Here is a 17367-nt window from a genome sequence, read left to right on the forward strand (position 1 = left end):
TGGTAACACAGCCAACAGCCAAGGGTGTAAACTCCCATAAGATGTAAAAAGAAAAGATGAATCCACTCGGTACAGTGTATTTATGATGTAAGATGGGGAAATGTTTTTGTTTTTTTTACTAAATTACCATAAAATTACAGTATACAGTATAATTTGTGTCTGAATTATATTTCAAATCAAAACTTGACATAACAAAGGAAATCAATTAAAACAGGTGCAAAACCATGGAAACACATGACTGAGCACTGCCTGTCTTTGTCTTACGTTCACAGCTGGGCAGGTTGTGACTCCACTCTCCTTTATTTTGGCACTGCAGCACAGGCTCCCCCACCAGGTAGAAACTGGGATCACAAGACAGCTGCACCTGTGCGCCGGGACGCACATCCACAGTGGAGACGTGGAGGTGGGGCACAGTGTTCTCCAGCTTGGGGCAGTCTGGAGAAAATGTAAAAAGCTTGAAGGCTAATACCTGCTTGTTCTCCTGCAGCACACGGTTTGTAACTGAGCTCCAATTTTGAGGTAATACGATTTTGAAACACGTGAAGCTCTCTCACCGGCACAGAAAATGCTGTTGAGGTTTACTTTGACTCGCCCCACAACTCCACTGAGAAAGTCAGGCCAGGCGAGGACGTTTCCTCTGTGAGTCACATGAGAAGCTGGGCAGCTGCTGGCCAGGACCTTAATCTACAGTACAGCCAGAGAAGGTGGAGGTGGATGGATACGATAAATCCTTGGTCAGCCTCTATTAGTGAATATATGTGCTATTTACATCAGCTAACGTGGTTTACCTGCTGTGGTGTGAGAACACGATCCCAGATGTTGAGCTGGCTGAGGGAGCCGACGAAGGATTCGACAGGGTTGAAGCCCTCCCCCCTCTGATCCTGGTCCTGACCCAACACCAGCGCACCTCCAGCTACAGACAACAGCGAGCACCGAGGTTAACCACCAGGGTTTTTGTTTATTTACTAAATTAGCTAACGAAAAAGATAATTATCACTGATGTTGCATATTTAATGACTTCAAAGAACATCTGTCTTGGCCGAGGATAGCACTACACCTGGGATAGTGGTGCCGACTGACAGGCCTTTGCCTCCGTCTGAGGGCTTCCCGTTGATGTAGATTCTCCAGTCTCCATCCCAGCTCCTCCAGGACACACCGATATGGTACCACTGACCGGTGTTCACCGCAGGGCAGTCCGTGATCCGCTCCTTACCGTTCACATACAGCACCCACCTGCGGCAACGCCGGAAAGAAAGAAAAAAATCGTGACGGGAAAGTGATACTTAAAAAACGTCTGCCCCTTAAATCTCGCTGCATCACTGACCCGTTGTAGTCTATTAGAAGGAAAGCGTTATCACTGCCTTCCACAGCGTAGGACACCGGCGTGCCGTAATTAGTGGTGTCAGATGACCTCATCCAGAAGGTGCAGGTGATTTCAGTCAGCGCTGGCATCACTCCGTCCATCATCACATAACCGTGGATGCCAGACACCTCAAAGTCCAGGTTGAAGGCAGAGGACATCTCTGACAGGACAGAGAAGAAACGGTGATTTCATTTAACTTAAAAATGCAAAAAACCCATTATTTTAGTTACTGCTGATGTTTCCCAACTACATTTCTTTCTAACTCTCTTATAAAAAGCTCAAACATTATCCATAAATATTTTCAAAATATGGTGTTTTATTTGAAATTTTACAAAAATCCAAAGAAAGGAAATTTGTTATTAGTCTATTTTTTAAAACACTTTTTAAATATTTTTTTTATTATAGTTGCATGAAATTCTCCATCCATCATCTTCACCACTTGTCCAGACGAAGATGCCAAAGACAAAAGGCTATCCGGGGTTAACCAATGACGACCCTTTACTCTGACAGACACAGTCAGGTGTAACTGACAGCTGAAAACATTTCACGTTAATTACATCTTTCCCTGTCCTCCTCCATCTAGAGTTGCCATGGTGATGTGCCATCTGGCCTATAGTACCTGTCTCACACCTGGTTCCGTTGAACCCAGGGAGGCAGCGGCAGGTGTAGGACCCCAGTCCATCTAAGCAGCTGGCCCCATTTACACAGGGGTTCGGATCACACTCATCCACATCCACCTCACACAGCCGGCCTCGGTAACCCTCCACACACTGACATCTGACACAGAGGAAGAAGACAAGCGTGTACAATAACTTCTTATTTGCAGTCTTTAAAAATTCAGCACAATAACTTACTGCACATGAGGGGACTTTAACTTTGAAAACTGACCACATTCTGTCTGTGTCAACTTCATCACGCAGATACAAAACATCTCATCAGAAATGAGTACTCTTTCCTGCACTGTTTATTTCAAGCAGCAGATCCCATCACTCCTGCTTTCCATCTGGACGTTTATTACCTGAAACTGTTCACAGCATCCAGGCACGAGCCTCCATTCAGGCAGGGAGAGCTGTAACACTCATCAGTGTCGATCTCACAGCTGTCCCCTGAGAATCCAACGGCACAGTTACATGTGTAACCACCGGCCATGTCTTCGCACATGCCGCCGTTCAAACAGGGGTTGGACAGGCACTCGTCGATTTCCAGTTCGCAGCGAGATCCTGTTGACATTTGATCATGAAGACTTATCTGATATTACACACTACATGTAACTATTATTGTTACGTCAGTCTGTGTGCAACCTGTGAAGCCCGTGGAACAGCTGCAGGCGAACTTGTTGACCTCGTCCACACACACGCCTTCATTGAGACACGGGTTGGAGTGGCACTCGTTTACCTCCGCCTCACACAAGGAGCCTGAGACACAGCAGGAGAATAAGCACAAACATGAGATACACTAATGTTGCACATAGAGTATATTATATAAATATTACAGTGTATCGATGTCATAGCTCTGTAAAATGTGCAGTCAGAAACTTGCAAGTCAAACCTAAACTTGCAAGGTCTTGAAATAATCACTGACCCTAACCTGCCAACCTTTGTTTTGAGTATTGTGCATACTGAGCTACAAACTCAAAGGTCCCTTTACCTAAAAATCCAGGCTTGCACTGACACTGGAAGTCTCCTATGCCGTCCTTACACAGGCCTCCATTTTGGCAGGGAGCAGAGTTACACTCGTCTATGTCAATCTCACACTTGGCACCTGACCGTGAAATCAGAGGGTGTATCCAGTTCTTGTAATATGTCACATGAGAATCAATCATTATCACTGATCTACTGATGGGTGATCTACCTGTGAACCCGGGCATGCAGGTGCACACATATCCTGCTCCAACCTCCTCACATGTTCCCTTGTTCTGACACGGATGCAAGAAGCACTCATGGAAAACCTGTGGGTAGAGCAGATGAAACAATGATATCAAGTCCTCTCAAATATGTTAACATTAGATGGTTATCCTAAACTCTGCACTAAATACTCTAAGAAAAAGCATGTGTGCAATTCTCAAGCAGTGAAAGGTAGATATTAGATTTTAAGGTGCAGTAATAGGAGACAGTCTCTGTTCAGCCAAATACAAAAAGAAGCTAGGTGAAATATTTACTTTTAGACATTAAAGTGTTGCCAATTCTTTCATTTATTGAAGTTTAATGAAAAGCTAACTTCATTCGGTATCAGACACTACGGTCCAGATGTTTCACTGCTGGCTTAAAACAGGAAAGTTGTGGGTTCAAACCCTCCTGAGGTGCAATTTCATGTTGTTCACACATGTGGATGTAAGAAAGGTAAAGCTTTTAGTTTTTAAGACTAGACAAGCTTTGTCGAATTAAAAATCCTACAAGGTGTTGAATAATCAGGCCCTATCTAATCTTAATGACCTCATATTACTGTATCACCCCATTAGAGCTCTTCACTCTCAGACTGTGGGCTTACGTGTGGTTTCTAGAGTACTTAAAAATTGAATGGGAGGCAGACAAACGGTTCATTCAACAGGAAACAAGTGCAAATCCATGTTTATACAAACAGGCTTTTGTTTTTTCTATGAGTACATGCAGAATCTGCAGAGCTCCAAATGAATCCTAATTGTTCAGTTACACAAAACTAGAACAAGGAATATCTTTGCAAATGAGAAAACTCAGTGTTTGCCTGATGATTGGTTAAGCAGAGGGTGAGCGTGCAAAGCAATTACTGAGCGACTGCACAGCTCAGCTGGTGTTAGGCAGCCTGTCTCCTGTCTATCGACAATCAGACACACTGCAAATGCTCACAGGCAGTTTGGCAAAGGTTTGCAAATAACCGCTGCCTAATTTATAAACACACAGATTGCCAACACAGTGTAATTACTCTGAGGCAATTTGCGCTGATGATAATCACACATCTGCATCTCTTTGCACTGGACTCCACTCCAATCTCTGCTGAGTGTTTGTATGCTGCTTATATTTCTTTATAAAGCGCCTGTCTCCTTTTACAGTTAAATCACCATCCTGCTCCAAATACATCACTTTTCCTGAGTTGCTGTTTTAAATCTATGAGGCTCTGCCTGGACTCTGAATGGAAGTAAGATCATGTGACTTTCAGTTTAAAGTGAGTCTTTGTGAACGCAGATAGCAACAGAACTGCAACAGAATTGCAATTTTTGATTATTTATTACAGTGAATCAATGAATTATAACAAATAAATTGCGTAACTTGACCTTTCAAACACTAATATATAACAGACTCAAAGTTGCTTTGAAGACAACCCCTGACTGCAATGATCGTAGACCTGGTCCTCGTCTTTAAAGCCAGATTGCAAGTTGCCTTTAAATTTACACACAGTAGCAATCATTTTGTTCACACCACATTCTCCAGTCACTGTGGGACCGCCTGGTATTCAGGGCTTTTTTAATGGTAAAGTGTGGGACTTTGAGAAAAGACAAAGGCAAACCTGACTGCTGGATTGGTATTCATCAATGACCTCCACCTCGGGAGCTGCAGTGACGCTCTCCTCCTTTGGAAGAAAGCTGGAGCCAAAGCCTGACCATGACACCCAGAGAAAACACAGACAGTGTAAGCAAAGACAAGTTGGAAAAACACAGCGAGGATCTTTCCCTTTGCTACCAGACTGGCAGACGTTTGACATCCAGCTGAACAAAAACTATTCTTATTCAACTCTGGCAGCGTGTCCAAACCTCTGTTCATTCCCACCCTTCAAACACAGTGTTTTTCATTTCCATTCTGCCGCCGAGCAATAAAAGCCAAATTATTTCCATTTCCCCTGATCTTGTGCAGTAATCGTGTTTCAAGTTGGACCGAGCTGTCACACCACAAATCAGACAGCACACAACTGCAGCGGTGGCAGCACGGTCTTACACAGACGCGCAGCAGTTTCTTGTATTTTTACTCTCTGCTGACTTCACTTGGCATGTTCTCCAGATGTCTAACATAAATTAATTCACATGCCAACTCAGAAAAGCAGAAATGACACTGACATATAAATCTGACGTGTGAACAGAGTCAGCATGCGGCTGCCAACATCAGACTTACATCAAAACTGGAGCTAAGAGTGAGACAAACTGGGCAGCAAATTTAATTAACACATTAACAATAAACTTCATCCCTTTGACAAGCTTGTGTCGGGACCTGATTTATCCAAAAGTCACATTAACGAGTCGTGAACGGGTGTTTTAAAAGTCACATTAATGCTAATGAAATTCACAGGAGGGGTGGGGGTGGGGGGCTTCTATAATTATTAATCAATGCAAAATCTGGTCCAAATGAACTGTAGCTACCTATTAAACCTTGCTTTGTATTGTATGGGACTATAGGAGTACTGTGCAAGTGGTGCAAGAAGTTTCAATCCCCTGCTGAGCAGAAGATTTCAATATATATAAAAAAACAACAACTTCAATCCAACCTCAATGTTTTTATCAGGTCCCAAAATAAAATATTATCAAATCAGGACTGGAGTGTTTGTATCAGAGTGTTGCGTGAATATTGCACCCAGACAAGACTAGCAGTCGTGCACACTTACTGGAACAGTGCTGTATGGTGGTGGCCCCTGTGATTGTGGTGGTCCCATAGAAGGGACAGGAGAGGCAGTAAGAGCGGCCATGTTCAGGCTGGTAGTAATCTCTGGGACAGGGGTAACAGGGAACCAGACCGGTGCGGGAGAAATGACCTGCTGAACAGGGGACTGTCCAAGAGAGCCCATAAATCGAAAGAGGGGCGCAGGAAAAAATAGAAAAAGAAACATTCGAGGATTAGAGGAGCAGGTGAAGTGGCAGGATCACCCAAAAACATTTGAAACAAGCAGCATTTGCTGGTTGGAAAACACCTAACAGCTCCAAGTCTGAAAGGTTGTAGATTATTTATGTATTTTAAGTTGGAAACCTGGGAACAAAACTTTTGAGTTTCTAGATTATTCCATCCAACTTTAAAGGGCAACTATCTAATTTTTCCAAGTAGGAATTAACTTTTTTGATATAATGGGACATCAGTGCCAAATTCCAACAAATATGTTTTTGATTAGAAGCTGGGAAAATATTGGTTTTCTTCTCAGGAATGATTAGGTCTCACCAGAGTGGAAATAAATTAAGTTAGCAAGACATTAGGGTAGTGTACTTTATGCCTGTCAAACTATATCACCTCCACACTCTGTCTCGTCCACGGCTCCTCTGGTGACTGTGGAAGTCTCATCGGGACAGACCTCACACTTTCTGGCTCCAAAAGAAGGCTGGAAGTGACCCAGGGGGCATGACTCACAGATCTCCAACCCATTTCGAGAGTGACTACCGGGCTTACACTGCCCTGAAAATAAATGAATATCACCACGTCACCAGCCAAATGAAACAGAAAAAAAATCTCATATATGAAAAATAACATTTAAATCTGAGCACAAAAAGACAGACGTCTTTCTGTTCATGTGCATGTTTTGTACCTTTGCACTCAGCGATGCTGCGGGAGTGCAGGTAGGCTGTGGAGGTTCCTTCAGGACAGGACTTACACTCCAGCTGACCCTCCTGGTCCTGGTAGGAACCCAGCCAGCAACTCTCACACTCATTATATTCAAGAGAAAAGTAGGTTCCCACTGGACATTGTACTGAAAGAGCATTCACAGTTAGAGGCTAGGAAAAGCAATACCGCAATGTGCTTTCATACTGTTATGAAGGGAACCCTGAGGTTAGGTGGGTGCACCTTCCTATACTCACCACACATCCTGCCTTTGAGGACTGAGCCCGGCCTGCAGAAGAGAGACGCTCTCTTGCTTTCCAGTGATTTGGGATCTGCTATAATCATCTCTGAAGACAAGTGGAAATTGGACAGCGGCTGCTTGGACAGTGTTCTCTTCAGTCTATTGGTAAGTTGCTCCAGCATCCGCAGGAGCCTCTTCTGATTGGCCACTTCAATTGAGTCGTTCCTCGACAGGGGCAAAGGGATGCTTGCTGGGAGAATGGCCAAAGTTTAAACGACTGAAACATAGGCGTGTCTGAGAGCAAGAAAATGCTGCACTAGAAAGATTGCAGACATGCTAAGCTTCAAGCTTTTTGAGCTATTGTACGTTGTTCTTCGAAAATAAATAAACACATGATTCTCGCTCTGTTTTTGCTTGTGGCAACATTAATGTGCAGCCTTTAAAAAGCTTTTGACAGTCAGCAGTAGCAGCGTAGCAACTCAGACATTTGAGATCTCTTAGACATTCTACCTGTGATGTTGAAGTAGATCTGGATCTTGTGGTCTTTAGTCGGGCCTTTGATCTTTCTGTGCCTCTTGGTGCGGTGGTGAAGTTGCATGCTGCCGTCTTTGTTCTGGGTGGGGAGCTGCCGGGTGCTTGTGGCAAAGCCAGATTCAAAGTAGGCATAGTCCTGGGAGCCCTGAGTGCCCCAGTTGTCCCCCCAACCTCCTGGTACTAAAGGGTGTAAAACAAGAAGAGAGAAGATGATCGTGAAAATGTTTAATTTAAGACATAAGTGTTATATTCGGGGATTTTTGCCAGGTAATCCTACCAATAGAAAATCCATTCTCATAGTCGTAATTGTACTCCAGACAGTGACCCTGTGACATCACCTCCAGCTTGCAGGTGACATCGTCATTGCCACAAATTTTAGGCAGCTGTAAGACAAACCACAAAATGCAACATGTATTCAAGAGTTGGTTCACAGCTTATCCATGTGTTTGCAGAGATAGAAGTCCTCACCATGCCTCCCAGTTTGCTGTTGAACTCTCCAGTAAATGACTTGACGAGGTCCACGTCGTCACAGCGAGATGCTTTAAAGAGCATCTCGAAGGGCTTGAACCCGTTGTTGGCTATACGGTTCACTGGAGTGGACATAAAGGACACTTCAGTCAGCACTACTATGGTTAAAAAAAAAATGTTATTTGCACTGGAGAAAACCTGTAGAGAACAGAGCGTGCACCAGTGGTATCAGATGTGACACTGATTAAGTCAAATACACAATAAAAAGGAGGGTCAGAGGTGGAGGGGGGTTGCAAAGAGGCTTGCAGCTGCTGTAGCCAGGTTAAAACAGCTTAAACAGAGCACCCTGTATGTATCTATGTATGACATATATGTATGTAGGTAAGAGGCCTGTATTTTCTTGCTGATTTTCATGGTCAAGTTGTGTTTTATTTATAGAATGTTTTGTTTTGGCGGTGGCACACTGATGTTCTCTACCTCCTAAAGAAGAAAAATTCTTCTTCTGAAACTGAAAATAAACAGTGAGGCATACAGCATGTATGTATAAACATATATATATATTTTGCCACACTCACATGAACAGTCTGGTCTGTCTGGAGAGTAGGCTGGCTCCCAGATGCCGTTGTAGGCACAGAAGTAGCTGTGGACAGCATCCTGAGTGAGGCTATAGCCGTCTTTACAGTGGAGAGTACAGTTGACTCCTTCCTCCTCTTCAGAACAGATGAACTCTCCATTCACTGGGACGTACGGCTGGTCACACGTTGTCCCTGAGCAGATACACATAACGCACCTCCATGGTTTTCTCAAGTCGGAGCTCAGTGTCTGATTACTAGCATGCATGACTGCATAATGAAACTGAAAAATTCAGGCACTGCAAAAGGACACTGACACTGGTGTTTTGTTTTATTTACTGTGTATTTCATTCTCATCACACAAGATAAAAAAAAAGAGAGAAAGGGTTCCTTGGGGTGCAGGTACGTCACTGAGATGCAGGGGTGCTCTTATACCTTGGACAGTTACTGTGAGGTTGCATGTGCGGCTGTTTCCTGCTGCATCAGTAGCGGTGTACTGCACCACAGTCTCTCCTACTGGAAACAGAGAGCCTGGACTGTGGCGACTGGTTACTGTGAGGCGACCGCCTGAAAGACAGACAGAGAGATGATTATTTCATTTCTGCTGACCCTTCCTGGTGATCTTGTTGTGAAAAAGCATAATTATATGGACTGTACAAAGAACTAGTATTAGGTGGGTTAAAGCATCCTGTGAGTGTGAGACACAAACTGCTGTTTTCAGAAAATGTGCCAGCTACCCAACTATTCATCAGTAAACTATAAACCAATACAAAAATAACATTTCTGTATCTGCATTTTTATGCTTGAATGATTCTCAGGTCAGGGTCAAGTGGCTTCAATATCAAAAATCTGAAATTTTTTGCTACAAGGTCCGAGCTGAAAATTAGTGGAAAGCAGCCAATGTTCAAAGATCAAGAATGGTCCGAGAAACATTTAACGTTACAGACTTGTGCACATTACTGCACATTATGAAGAAGTCAATGTAACATAACAGTTTGATGTGAGGGTTTACATGGAGCATCTTTTGGGGCTTTTAAACTGATTAAAATCAGAACATAGCGCTGCACGCAAATGTATCCATGATTTAATATTTTTGGTCTAACAGTGTTTTCTATTTTCCCCCTTTACACCTGCTGTTGGGAACTTATTTTTCCAAGTTTAAAAGTCTTCATCTCTAATCCGAAGTTACTCTGGTTTTCCTGCAGAGGGCACTCTAAGCCTTAGTTTATATTCCAGGACTAAATGAGTCACTCCTATGAAGCATAGCTGTTATGTTAAACATAGGAATAATGTGTCTGGGCATCGCGTGGCAGCAGAAAAAAAAAAAGAATCCAGGTCTGGGAATTGAAAAGGAAACTTAAGTCTAGCTGGCTAAAAAAAATAAAAATAAGAAAGTGACGGATAGAGCACTGGGAGAGGCTGCTGTGATGAGCGGAGTGTATGAGTGTGTTGGTGTTTAGGCTGACACACAGGTTGTGGACAAAGAACAATGAAACATCTGCACCAAGTGTGAGAGACACAGACGGGATTAAGGAGGAGGGAAAAGTGAGGGATCAACCTTTCGTTTAACTCTGATCCATCTCCTGTATTAACAGTAGCACCGCCGTTCCAACAGGGCTGACACATGTCTGGCCTGCTGGAGTCTCCCCTTATATTTAGCCCAAGTGTGTGTGTGTGTGTTTGTATGTGCGTGTCTCCAGAGTCATGACTATATATAGAGCTGGCATCAGGGTGTGGGCCTGGAAAAACAAAACACTGACGTCGAAGCAGCCCCAGGCTGACGTCGTGTGGACCTGAAGCAGCCGCAGTAGCCTGTTATTACAGTGTGTGTGTGTGTGTGTGATGGGGGTGCACCTCTGCAGGCAGGTGGGGAATGATCACTTTGGGGCTTTGGTGAGCGAGATGTTAATTTTGGCGCCTGTGTTTGGGTCTGAATTTGTGAACACACACACTCACACACACACGTAATCACTGTTAGCGTTATTTATGTACAGAGTCGGTGCATTACATGAGCCCGGCTGCGGGCTGGAGCCAGAAGAAGTCTGGTTTGTTGTCTGTCACCACCCCAGCTGTTTGGGTACAGTCGGAGCGCCAGGACAAATTCACCCGGCTCTACGGTATTTAGTCTATCTGGCAAAGCGACCTTCATACAAACTTTTATAGCATTCAGATTTGGTTGTGTATTGAGTGCTGGAGTCGCCAGTTACAGCTTTATTGCCTGTCAAAACACCCTTGAAGAACGTTTCAATGTTGAATTTATTGCTCTGTGGCCCCGTTTTAGCTTTTTAGAAACACGGCAGCAAAAAAAAGTTTGATAAAGAGCAGACTCAACGTGCCTTTTTCATTTCAGCAAGTTATTAAATCACAAATTCACAAAATACATAACATGTTGAAGATGAAGCCCTGCATTCAAATAATTCTGTCCTCTGTAATCATCGCAGTACATGTTTAATTTATCTCATCCTTCACTATATTATTCTGAATTAAAAAGAAAAAAAAGTTAATCCAAAGTGAAGCCTGAAGATATATTTGCAAATTAAGTCTAAGTCAGGAAATTCTCACATTAACCAGTAAAAAGAAGTACCTGCCTGTACTTTCTACTCACTTCATCTTCCCAGTAAGCCCACTAAGCACCGTCACTGCTACTGTACGAACTATTCTGCCTTCCCTCTCTCTTAGGTTAAGATGTCTGTTTATTTCTGTGGCTCCTGGTTTTTGGTTTTCCACAAAAGGGGATAGAAAACTGGCTCCTGAAACCTCATAGCCTTTTCTCAAGGTTGCCCTTCCTTAAAAACGGCTTCATGACACCCACAATTCGACTGAGACCATTTCTGATGAGGCTTCAGTGAACAGTAGATGGATCAACTGAAGGTCCAGATGTGCCTGTCAGATCCTGGCTCAGGTTTTTACTGAAATTCTTCCTATTTCCTATAGTTCACCTGCTGTGGATAATTTATTTTAGGCCTGACACTTTTCAGTTTCGAGAAAACCCCCCGAAAAGCTCAGATGGTTTTCTTTATAAAATAGCCAAAAATAACAAAACTCTTCTGTTAACTAATGTAATTAAGAATCTTTGCCTAGCTATATGCAAACCAATCATGCTTACGTGCATACTTTCCCCCTAAAGAGTCATTCTGAGCCAAGGAAAACCCCACACATCCCAGTATAATATTTACATTTACGTAATTGGGCTCTCTGTCTCTACTTTTTGCACTTGTGTAATGTTCAAGGTCATATTTATGCAAAAATACAGAAAATTTTTCTTGCAATCGTATTCCATAATGTTTTCTAGGTTTACATTTACACTGTCTTAGAGAGGAACCACAATCACCGCACAACTTTGCTTTTTTTATGCCAATGAACAACACTTCTAAGAACTGTCACTTAGGTGAAGTCCTTATGCTCTAAATTAAACAGATATTTTTCTAGTGGGTGTACTGCTAGAGCGTCAGCTTCACCTAGACAGTGATTAATGTCTTAACAGAACAACTACAATCACTCTGATTAAAAACAACAAAAAACCCACAAACATAATGAACTGACAGTCCAAAGCATTTGACTCGAGTACTGCATTTACTCGCACAATTATCCAGACTGTGTGAAAAATGGGTGGAATGAGCACGCATTCCCACAGAAGAACTTTTTTCATAGCAATAACACCTGCTTCTCTCCACTGCCTCCATCTGTTTTCGCATTAATGATATTCGCAGACGCTGTAACAGCTTCATCTGTCCGCTAGGCCCGTTCTCTCTCTAAACACAGACGCGCTAATGAGGCGTCCATACACCCAGTTACAGTTGGTCCTCTATGTCCAGTGTCCTTCACCGTTATTCGCAGAACCTTCTTTTTCCAATCTCCCAGAGGAAAAGATCCTGTTTAGCCATCATCGACTGAGACAGTGGGTGGAGCAGAGTGGAACAGAGCTGCAAAAGAATAAACGGTCTAAAGAAGGAGCGACCAGACATACCTGAGTTGTCGGAAAACTGCGGGACTTCCCAGTCCACCGCCGTCTCTGCGTTCGTGGCCTGGATCGCGGGCGGTGACCTGCACCTGTCGATGACCGGGGGCTCCGTATCTGGAGGCAGACAGAAAGTAAGTGCACAGACAGAGAAAACTTGTTAAAGTCACATTTCTGAACGCCAGTCACTATAAATAGACTAAATCAGGCCGCAAACTCAATAATATTTAGGTACAAAGGCATTTATAGCAAACAAAGAGCTGAACAGACGATAAAGTGAGGAAAAAAAAACGTTGGGGAGCCGAGTGCGACTCTGTCATCTGACTTTCTCGATGCAGCAGCAGCAGAGAGTGTCAGAGGGCACGAGTTGAACACATGTCTCTAATAAAAAAACCACAACTTTCCACCAACATAATAACATATGGAAATGTTCACAGCTACCATGCTTGGGGTTTTTCCCCCGACTGCAGTGATTACTGGGTGGCTGACATGGGACACCCCTGTTATTCACTCTCAACAGCAAACAGTGTTTGGCACCTGCTGGAGCAGAACTTACTGCTAAGTTAGTCAATTAAACTCTCTGAAAGTGCTTCGGTGAAATCACTGAAACAAACTGCAGCAATCCAGTAACAAACTGGCGGTAAAGTGTCCCCACTGAGAGGTGACGAGTTTGGACCTTAAAAGACACTCACTGTCTTTACCCTTTTTACAAACTACGTCCCACTGTATCAGCATATTTATCCACTAATTATCCATCCTTCTTCTTCCACTTATCTCACTCAGAGTCACCTGGGAACTTGAGCCTTTTCCAACTTTATGGAGTCACAACTTAGGGACCCTCTAATGCGTTTACTATCAGGTCACATGTCAGCCCGCCCACTTCATGTTGCCAGTAGTTATTTCGTCCATAGTTGCTTGAAGTTGCCAATCATATTCACTTTTTATAGACAACCATTCACACCTACAGCACGACCAGTTTACAATCACCAGATAAACTAACACGCATGTGTTTGGACTGCGGGAGGAAGTCTGAGTACCCGGAGACAACCCACACAAGCACGGAGCATGCAAACTCTGCTTACTAAAAAAAGGCACTTTTTATCATTTATTTGATTCTGTATAGGACAGGAACAGTTGTCCAAACACAACATAAACGCTGTGTGACCGAATTCTCTGCCCCCCCCGCCCTCGCTCTCTGTAATCTGCCACAGGCCACATGCAGCATCCATTGTTTGGTTTTATGTGGTCCCCAGAAGGATGAGCTCACCGATGACGGTGACTGTAAAGGAGCAGTTGGCCTGATTTCCAGAGCGGTCCGTAGCAAAGTATGTGATGGTTTCCTTGCCAATGGGGAAAAGCTGTGGAAGACTATAGACTGGCTTCGCCTGGACCACCACCTGGAGGAGTGAGAGACAACAAAATGTGAAGAAGAAGAGAGTCAAACTGCTTTCAAAGCAGGAAGCTGAAAGCTGAATAAATTAGAAGAGATTTACTTTTGTGCAAATTAATTGAGAATTTTACAAAACAGCTATGTAATCTATCCTACCACATAAAATAAACCACAGAATGTCACATGCCATGTATGCAGTAAATACTGTACTTTAGCTCATGCTTGTGCCCTCTTATCATATGTTACAGGTTTATTGTGGATACAACAAACTTTTGATACCAAGGGCGGGAAACCATTACCCCATAATCATCAAGCTATTCTAGAATTAAGTAGCATCTAATTTGACTGTTTTTTACTCAAATATCTAACCTCTTCTTTAGAGTTGTCCGTGGCATTTGGGACGTTCCAGCTGACGATGGCCGTGCCACGGCGCTCAACTGTCCCTGCAACAATGTTGTCGGGGCACTGTAGCCACGGTGGCTCAGTATCTAACAAGACAGAGGGACAAAAAAGGTGGAGAAGAAGAAGAGAATGAAATTGGATTCAACTATTGCAGATGTTCCTTCATCATAACCCGCAGACATTGACCTCAACCTGCTCCTCATTGTCACTGATAGAGCAGGCGTGTGATGTCATATTGCCCCCAACAGCTTAAAACATAACAAGGCAGTTTGTCATTGTTGATAAGCAATCGAAGAGAGAGTGAGACAGCACCACTGCTCGTGCTCCAGCACCACTAGACCTCGCTCTTAGATTCTGTGCAGTCCAAGTAAAGACACGGAATAAAAAGCACTCTTTCTTGCTTTTACTCCAGCTCAACACTCCCTTCGTCACTCCCAGCACATCAACATGCATCAAGCTCAAATGAAATCGCTGTTAGTTCTTTGTTAGAAGTATTGCAGTCTAGAGGTATTGATTGATAATAACAGTGGTATCTAAATATGAACGATTCACCTCCTCGAACTGCCTGATTAAGACTCCAGCCTACTGACAACTACCTGCACCTGCAAAACACTGTTATCCTGTTACTTACACTTCAACGTCCACCAACATACCTGCTACTGACCCCAAATACGTACAATTTTTAAGTAAATTGGCTAAAGGTGCTGTTGACATGAAATTCTTACCAGATGTTTGTGATTAGGTACAATAGTATGACCACCAGGTCCTCCATTTGCTACCACAACAGCCCTGACCTGTCGAGGCATGGACTCCACTAGACTGCTCAAGGTGTGCTGTAGTATCTGGCACCAAGATGTTACCAACATATCCTTTAAGTCCTGTAAGTTGTGAGGTGGATCGAACGTGTTTGTCCAGCCCATCCCACAGATGCTTGGTTGGGCTGAGATCTAAGGAATTTGGAGGCCAAGCCAACACCTCAAACTTGCTGTGCTCCTCAAAACGTTTCTGAACCATTTTTGCTTTGTGGCAGGACAGATTATCCTACTGAAAGAGCCATCAAGGAGTACTGTTTCTATGAAAGGGTGTGCATGGTCTGCAACAATGCTTCATCATTAGACTAGATCTTCTCCCATTCTTCTATGGTCTGGTTCTGATGCTCTGTGTATTCTGACACCTGTCAATTTGAACCACATTGAACAATTCCAGCTATGTGAGCTACAGTAGCTCGTCTGCTGGATCAGACCACACGGGCCAGCCTTTACTCAATGTAAACCAATGAGCCTTGGCTGCACATGATCCTGGCACAGGTTTACCACTGTTCCTCCCTTGGGACACTTCTGTTGCTGATCAGTGCCGACCAGGAACACCCCAGAGAGATGCCGTTTTGTAGATGCTCTGAACCAGTTATCTAGCCATCACAATTTGGTCTTTGCAAAACTCAATCAAACCCTTACAGTTGCCCTTTTTTCCTGCTTCTAACACAACTTCGACAACAAAATGTACACTTGCCCCCTAATATATATCACTAACAGGTGCCATGATGGAGAGATAATCAGTGTTATTCACTTCACCTGTTGGTATTTATTCCAACATCTTTGCACCGCTGCACCTATAAATATAAATATACAACACATGTTGTCTATTCGGTTATGTAAATTGAGAACAAAGAAAGCCCAATTCTTTGTTTGTATGCTACACATACGTGGCCAATGAAGCTGATTCTGATCATGAATCCTGTAGCAGTAATCTGATATTGTGACAGAGTGAATTGCTTATATGTTTTTACAACTCTATGAAGAGAGCCAAGGAAAAAAAGTATGTTTTTGTTTTGCACTCTAAGCTCGTATGATTTGTTGTTTATGTGAGTATTGTAGCACTCTCCAAACACCTCATAGTGCAGAGGTAGATAAAAGTCAGAAAGGCTTTGAACAAAACCAGCTTTTGGTTATAAAAGTTAACTAAATCAATAAAGAAAATTTCCAGCTGCTGGCCAATTCTTTTTGTTTTCTCTACTCAATCTGTTTGTACTTTGATTGTTTGAAGGGAAAAAAAGACAATTCCAAGATAATTATAGCCCTCTCTGAGCAAATTAGCTAGAGTTATGTTGGTTTGTAAATCCACTGGTAAAAAGCAGCTCCAGCAGCCTGGACGACTACTTGTGAAGACAGTGCCACGCAACTACGACTCAAATGTCTGTGCCACTTAGAGCTGGTGTTTGCTAAGGTTCAATAATTTATCAAAAATAAATAAACCTCATATCAAGTGTCTGTCAAACATTTGAAAAACCCAGCTTTTAAAAGCTATCTGCACAAAGTTCAACGCTTTTACTTCGATTATAATAGTCATATCCCTTAGATAATGCACAAAAACTCTCATTGTTCCAGCAGGAAACAGCTAGGCACTGTCAGGACGAAGTTTAGCTTTATTTGGAAAAAAACCTTCAGCAGTCCACCTGCTTGGCTGTCGGAGCCAACGTGACCCTTGCATGAAACATTTTCTTCCTTTGTCTCATTCTCCATACAGCATGGTGTAATAATGAGAAGCCAGCACAGTTCAGCTGAACGCAGTTCAAGCCTGCAGCAAACGAGCTCAGCCTCCAAGAGCTGATTTCTCCCATCGATCGGCGGTGGTCATGCCTGTTGCGTTATGCAACAGAGCTGCTCCCATCTGGACCCGATGACCCATCCACTTAGGCATCCGTCTCCGTTAAACACTAACACACTTGAGCTCAGATCGAATCCCTTCATCTTTATAACAAGGGAAACATATTTCACTCTGGGTGTCATCAACATGACGTGAGGGGAGGGGAAGGCCAGAAGCTTTAGTCGAACACTCTCATCTTTGTAACAACTTTTCTCGCGCTCGTTATGTGCCGCCCATATTGCAGCTCTCCTTCTTGATTCTTTCCAGCTAATTTACATTTTCTTTTCTTTTTTTATATCTTTTTTCTCCT

The 17367-nt window shown here is 43.2% G+C and overlaps 1 protein-coding gene across 2 annotated transcripts in view; it reads right to left on the bottom strand.

Moving 5' to 3' along the window:
- The window catches only part of svep1 (sushi, von Willebrand factor type A, EGF and pentraxin domain containing 1), a 111070-nt gene that overhangs the window by 18567 nt on the left and 75136 nt on the right, over positions 1–17367 (bottom strand). For both annotated transcript variants that reach the window (XM_005750471.1, XM_005750470.1), the window contains exons 8-30: positions 14382–14500; positions 13890–14019; positions 12632–12739; positions 9100–9231; positions 8668–8859; positions 8093–8214; positions 7902–8007; positions 7601–7804; positions 7107–7340; positions 6836–6997; positions 6544–6705; positions 5930–6091; positions 4844–4932; positions 3215–3311; positions 3011–3124; positions 2665–2778; positions 2382–2583; positions 1983–2140; positions 1325–1523; positions 1058–1233; positions 789–913; positions 555–684; positions 265–435 (exon numbers count right to left, since the gene is read on the bottom strand). In XM_005750471.1, the coding sequence (XP_005750528.1) occupies positions 265–435; positions 555–684; positions 789–913; positions 1058–1233; positions 1325–1523; positions 1983–2140; positions 2382–2583; positions 2665–2778; positions 3011–3124; positions 3215–3311; positions 4844–4932; positions 5930–6091; positions 6544–6705; positions 6836–6997; positions 7107–7340; positions 7601–7804; positions 7902–8007; positions 8093–8214; positions 8668–8859; positions 9100–9231; positions 12632–12739; positions 13890–14019; positions 14382–14500 (3408 nt within the window). The remainder of the gene's footprint in view (positions 1–264; positions 436–554; positions 685–788; positions 914–1057; positions 1234–1324; positions 1524–1982; positions 2141–2381; positions 2584–2664; positions 2779–3010; positions 3125–3214; positions 3312–4843; positions 4933–5929; positions 6092–6543; positions 6706–6835; positions 6998–7106; positions 7341–7600; positions 7805–7901; positions 8008–8092; positions 8215–8667; positions 8860–9099; positions 9232–12631; positions 12740–13889; positions 14020–14381; positions 14501–17367) is intronic.

This window comes from Pundamilia nyererei, unplaced genomic scaffold (assembly GCF_000239375.1).
Source record: "Pundamilia nyererei isolate P.nyererei 1_Seehausen unplaced genomic scaffold, PunNye1.0 scaffold00275, whole genome shotgun sequence".
Classification (NCBI taxonomy): Eukaryota; Metazoa; Chordata; class Actinopteri; order Cichliformes; family Cichlidae; genus Pundamilia; species Pundamilia nyererei.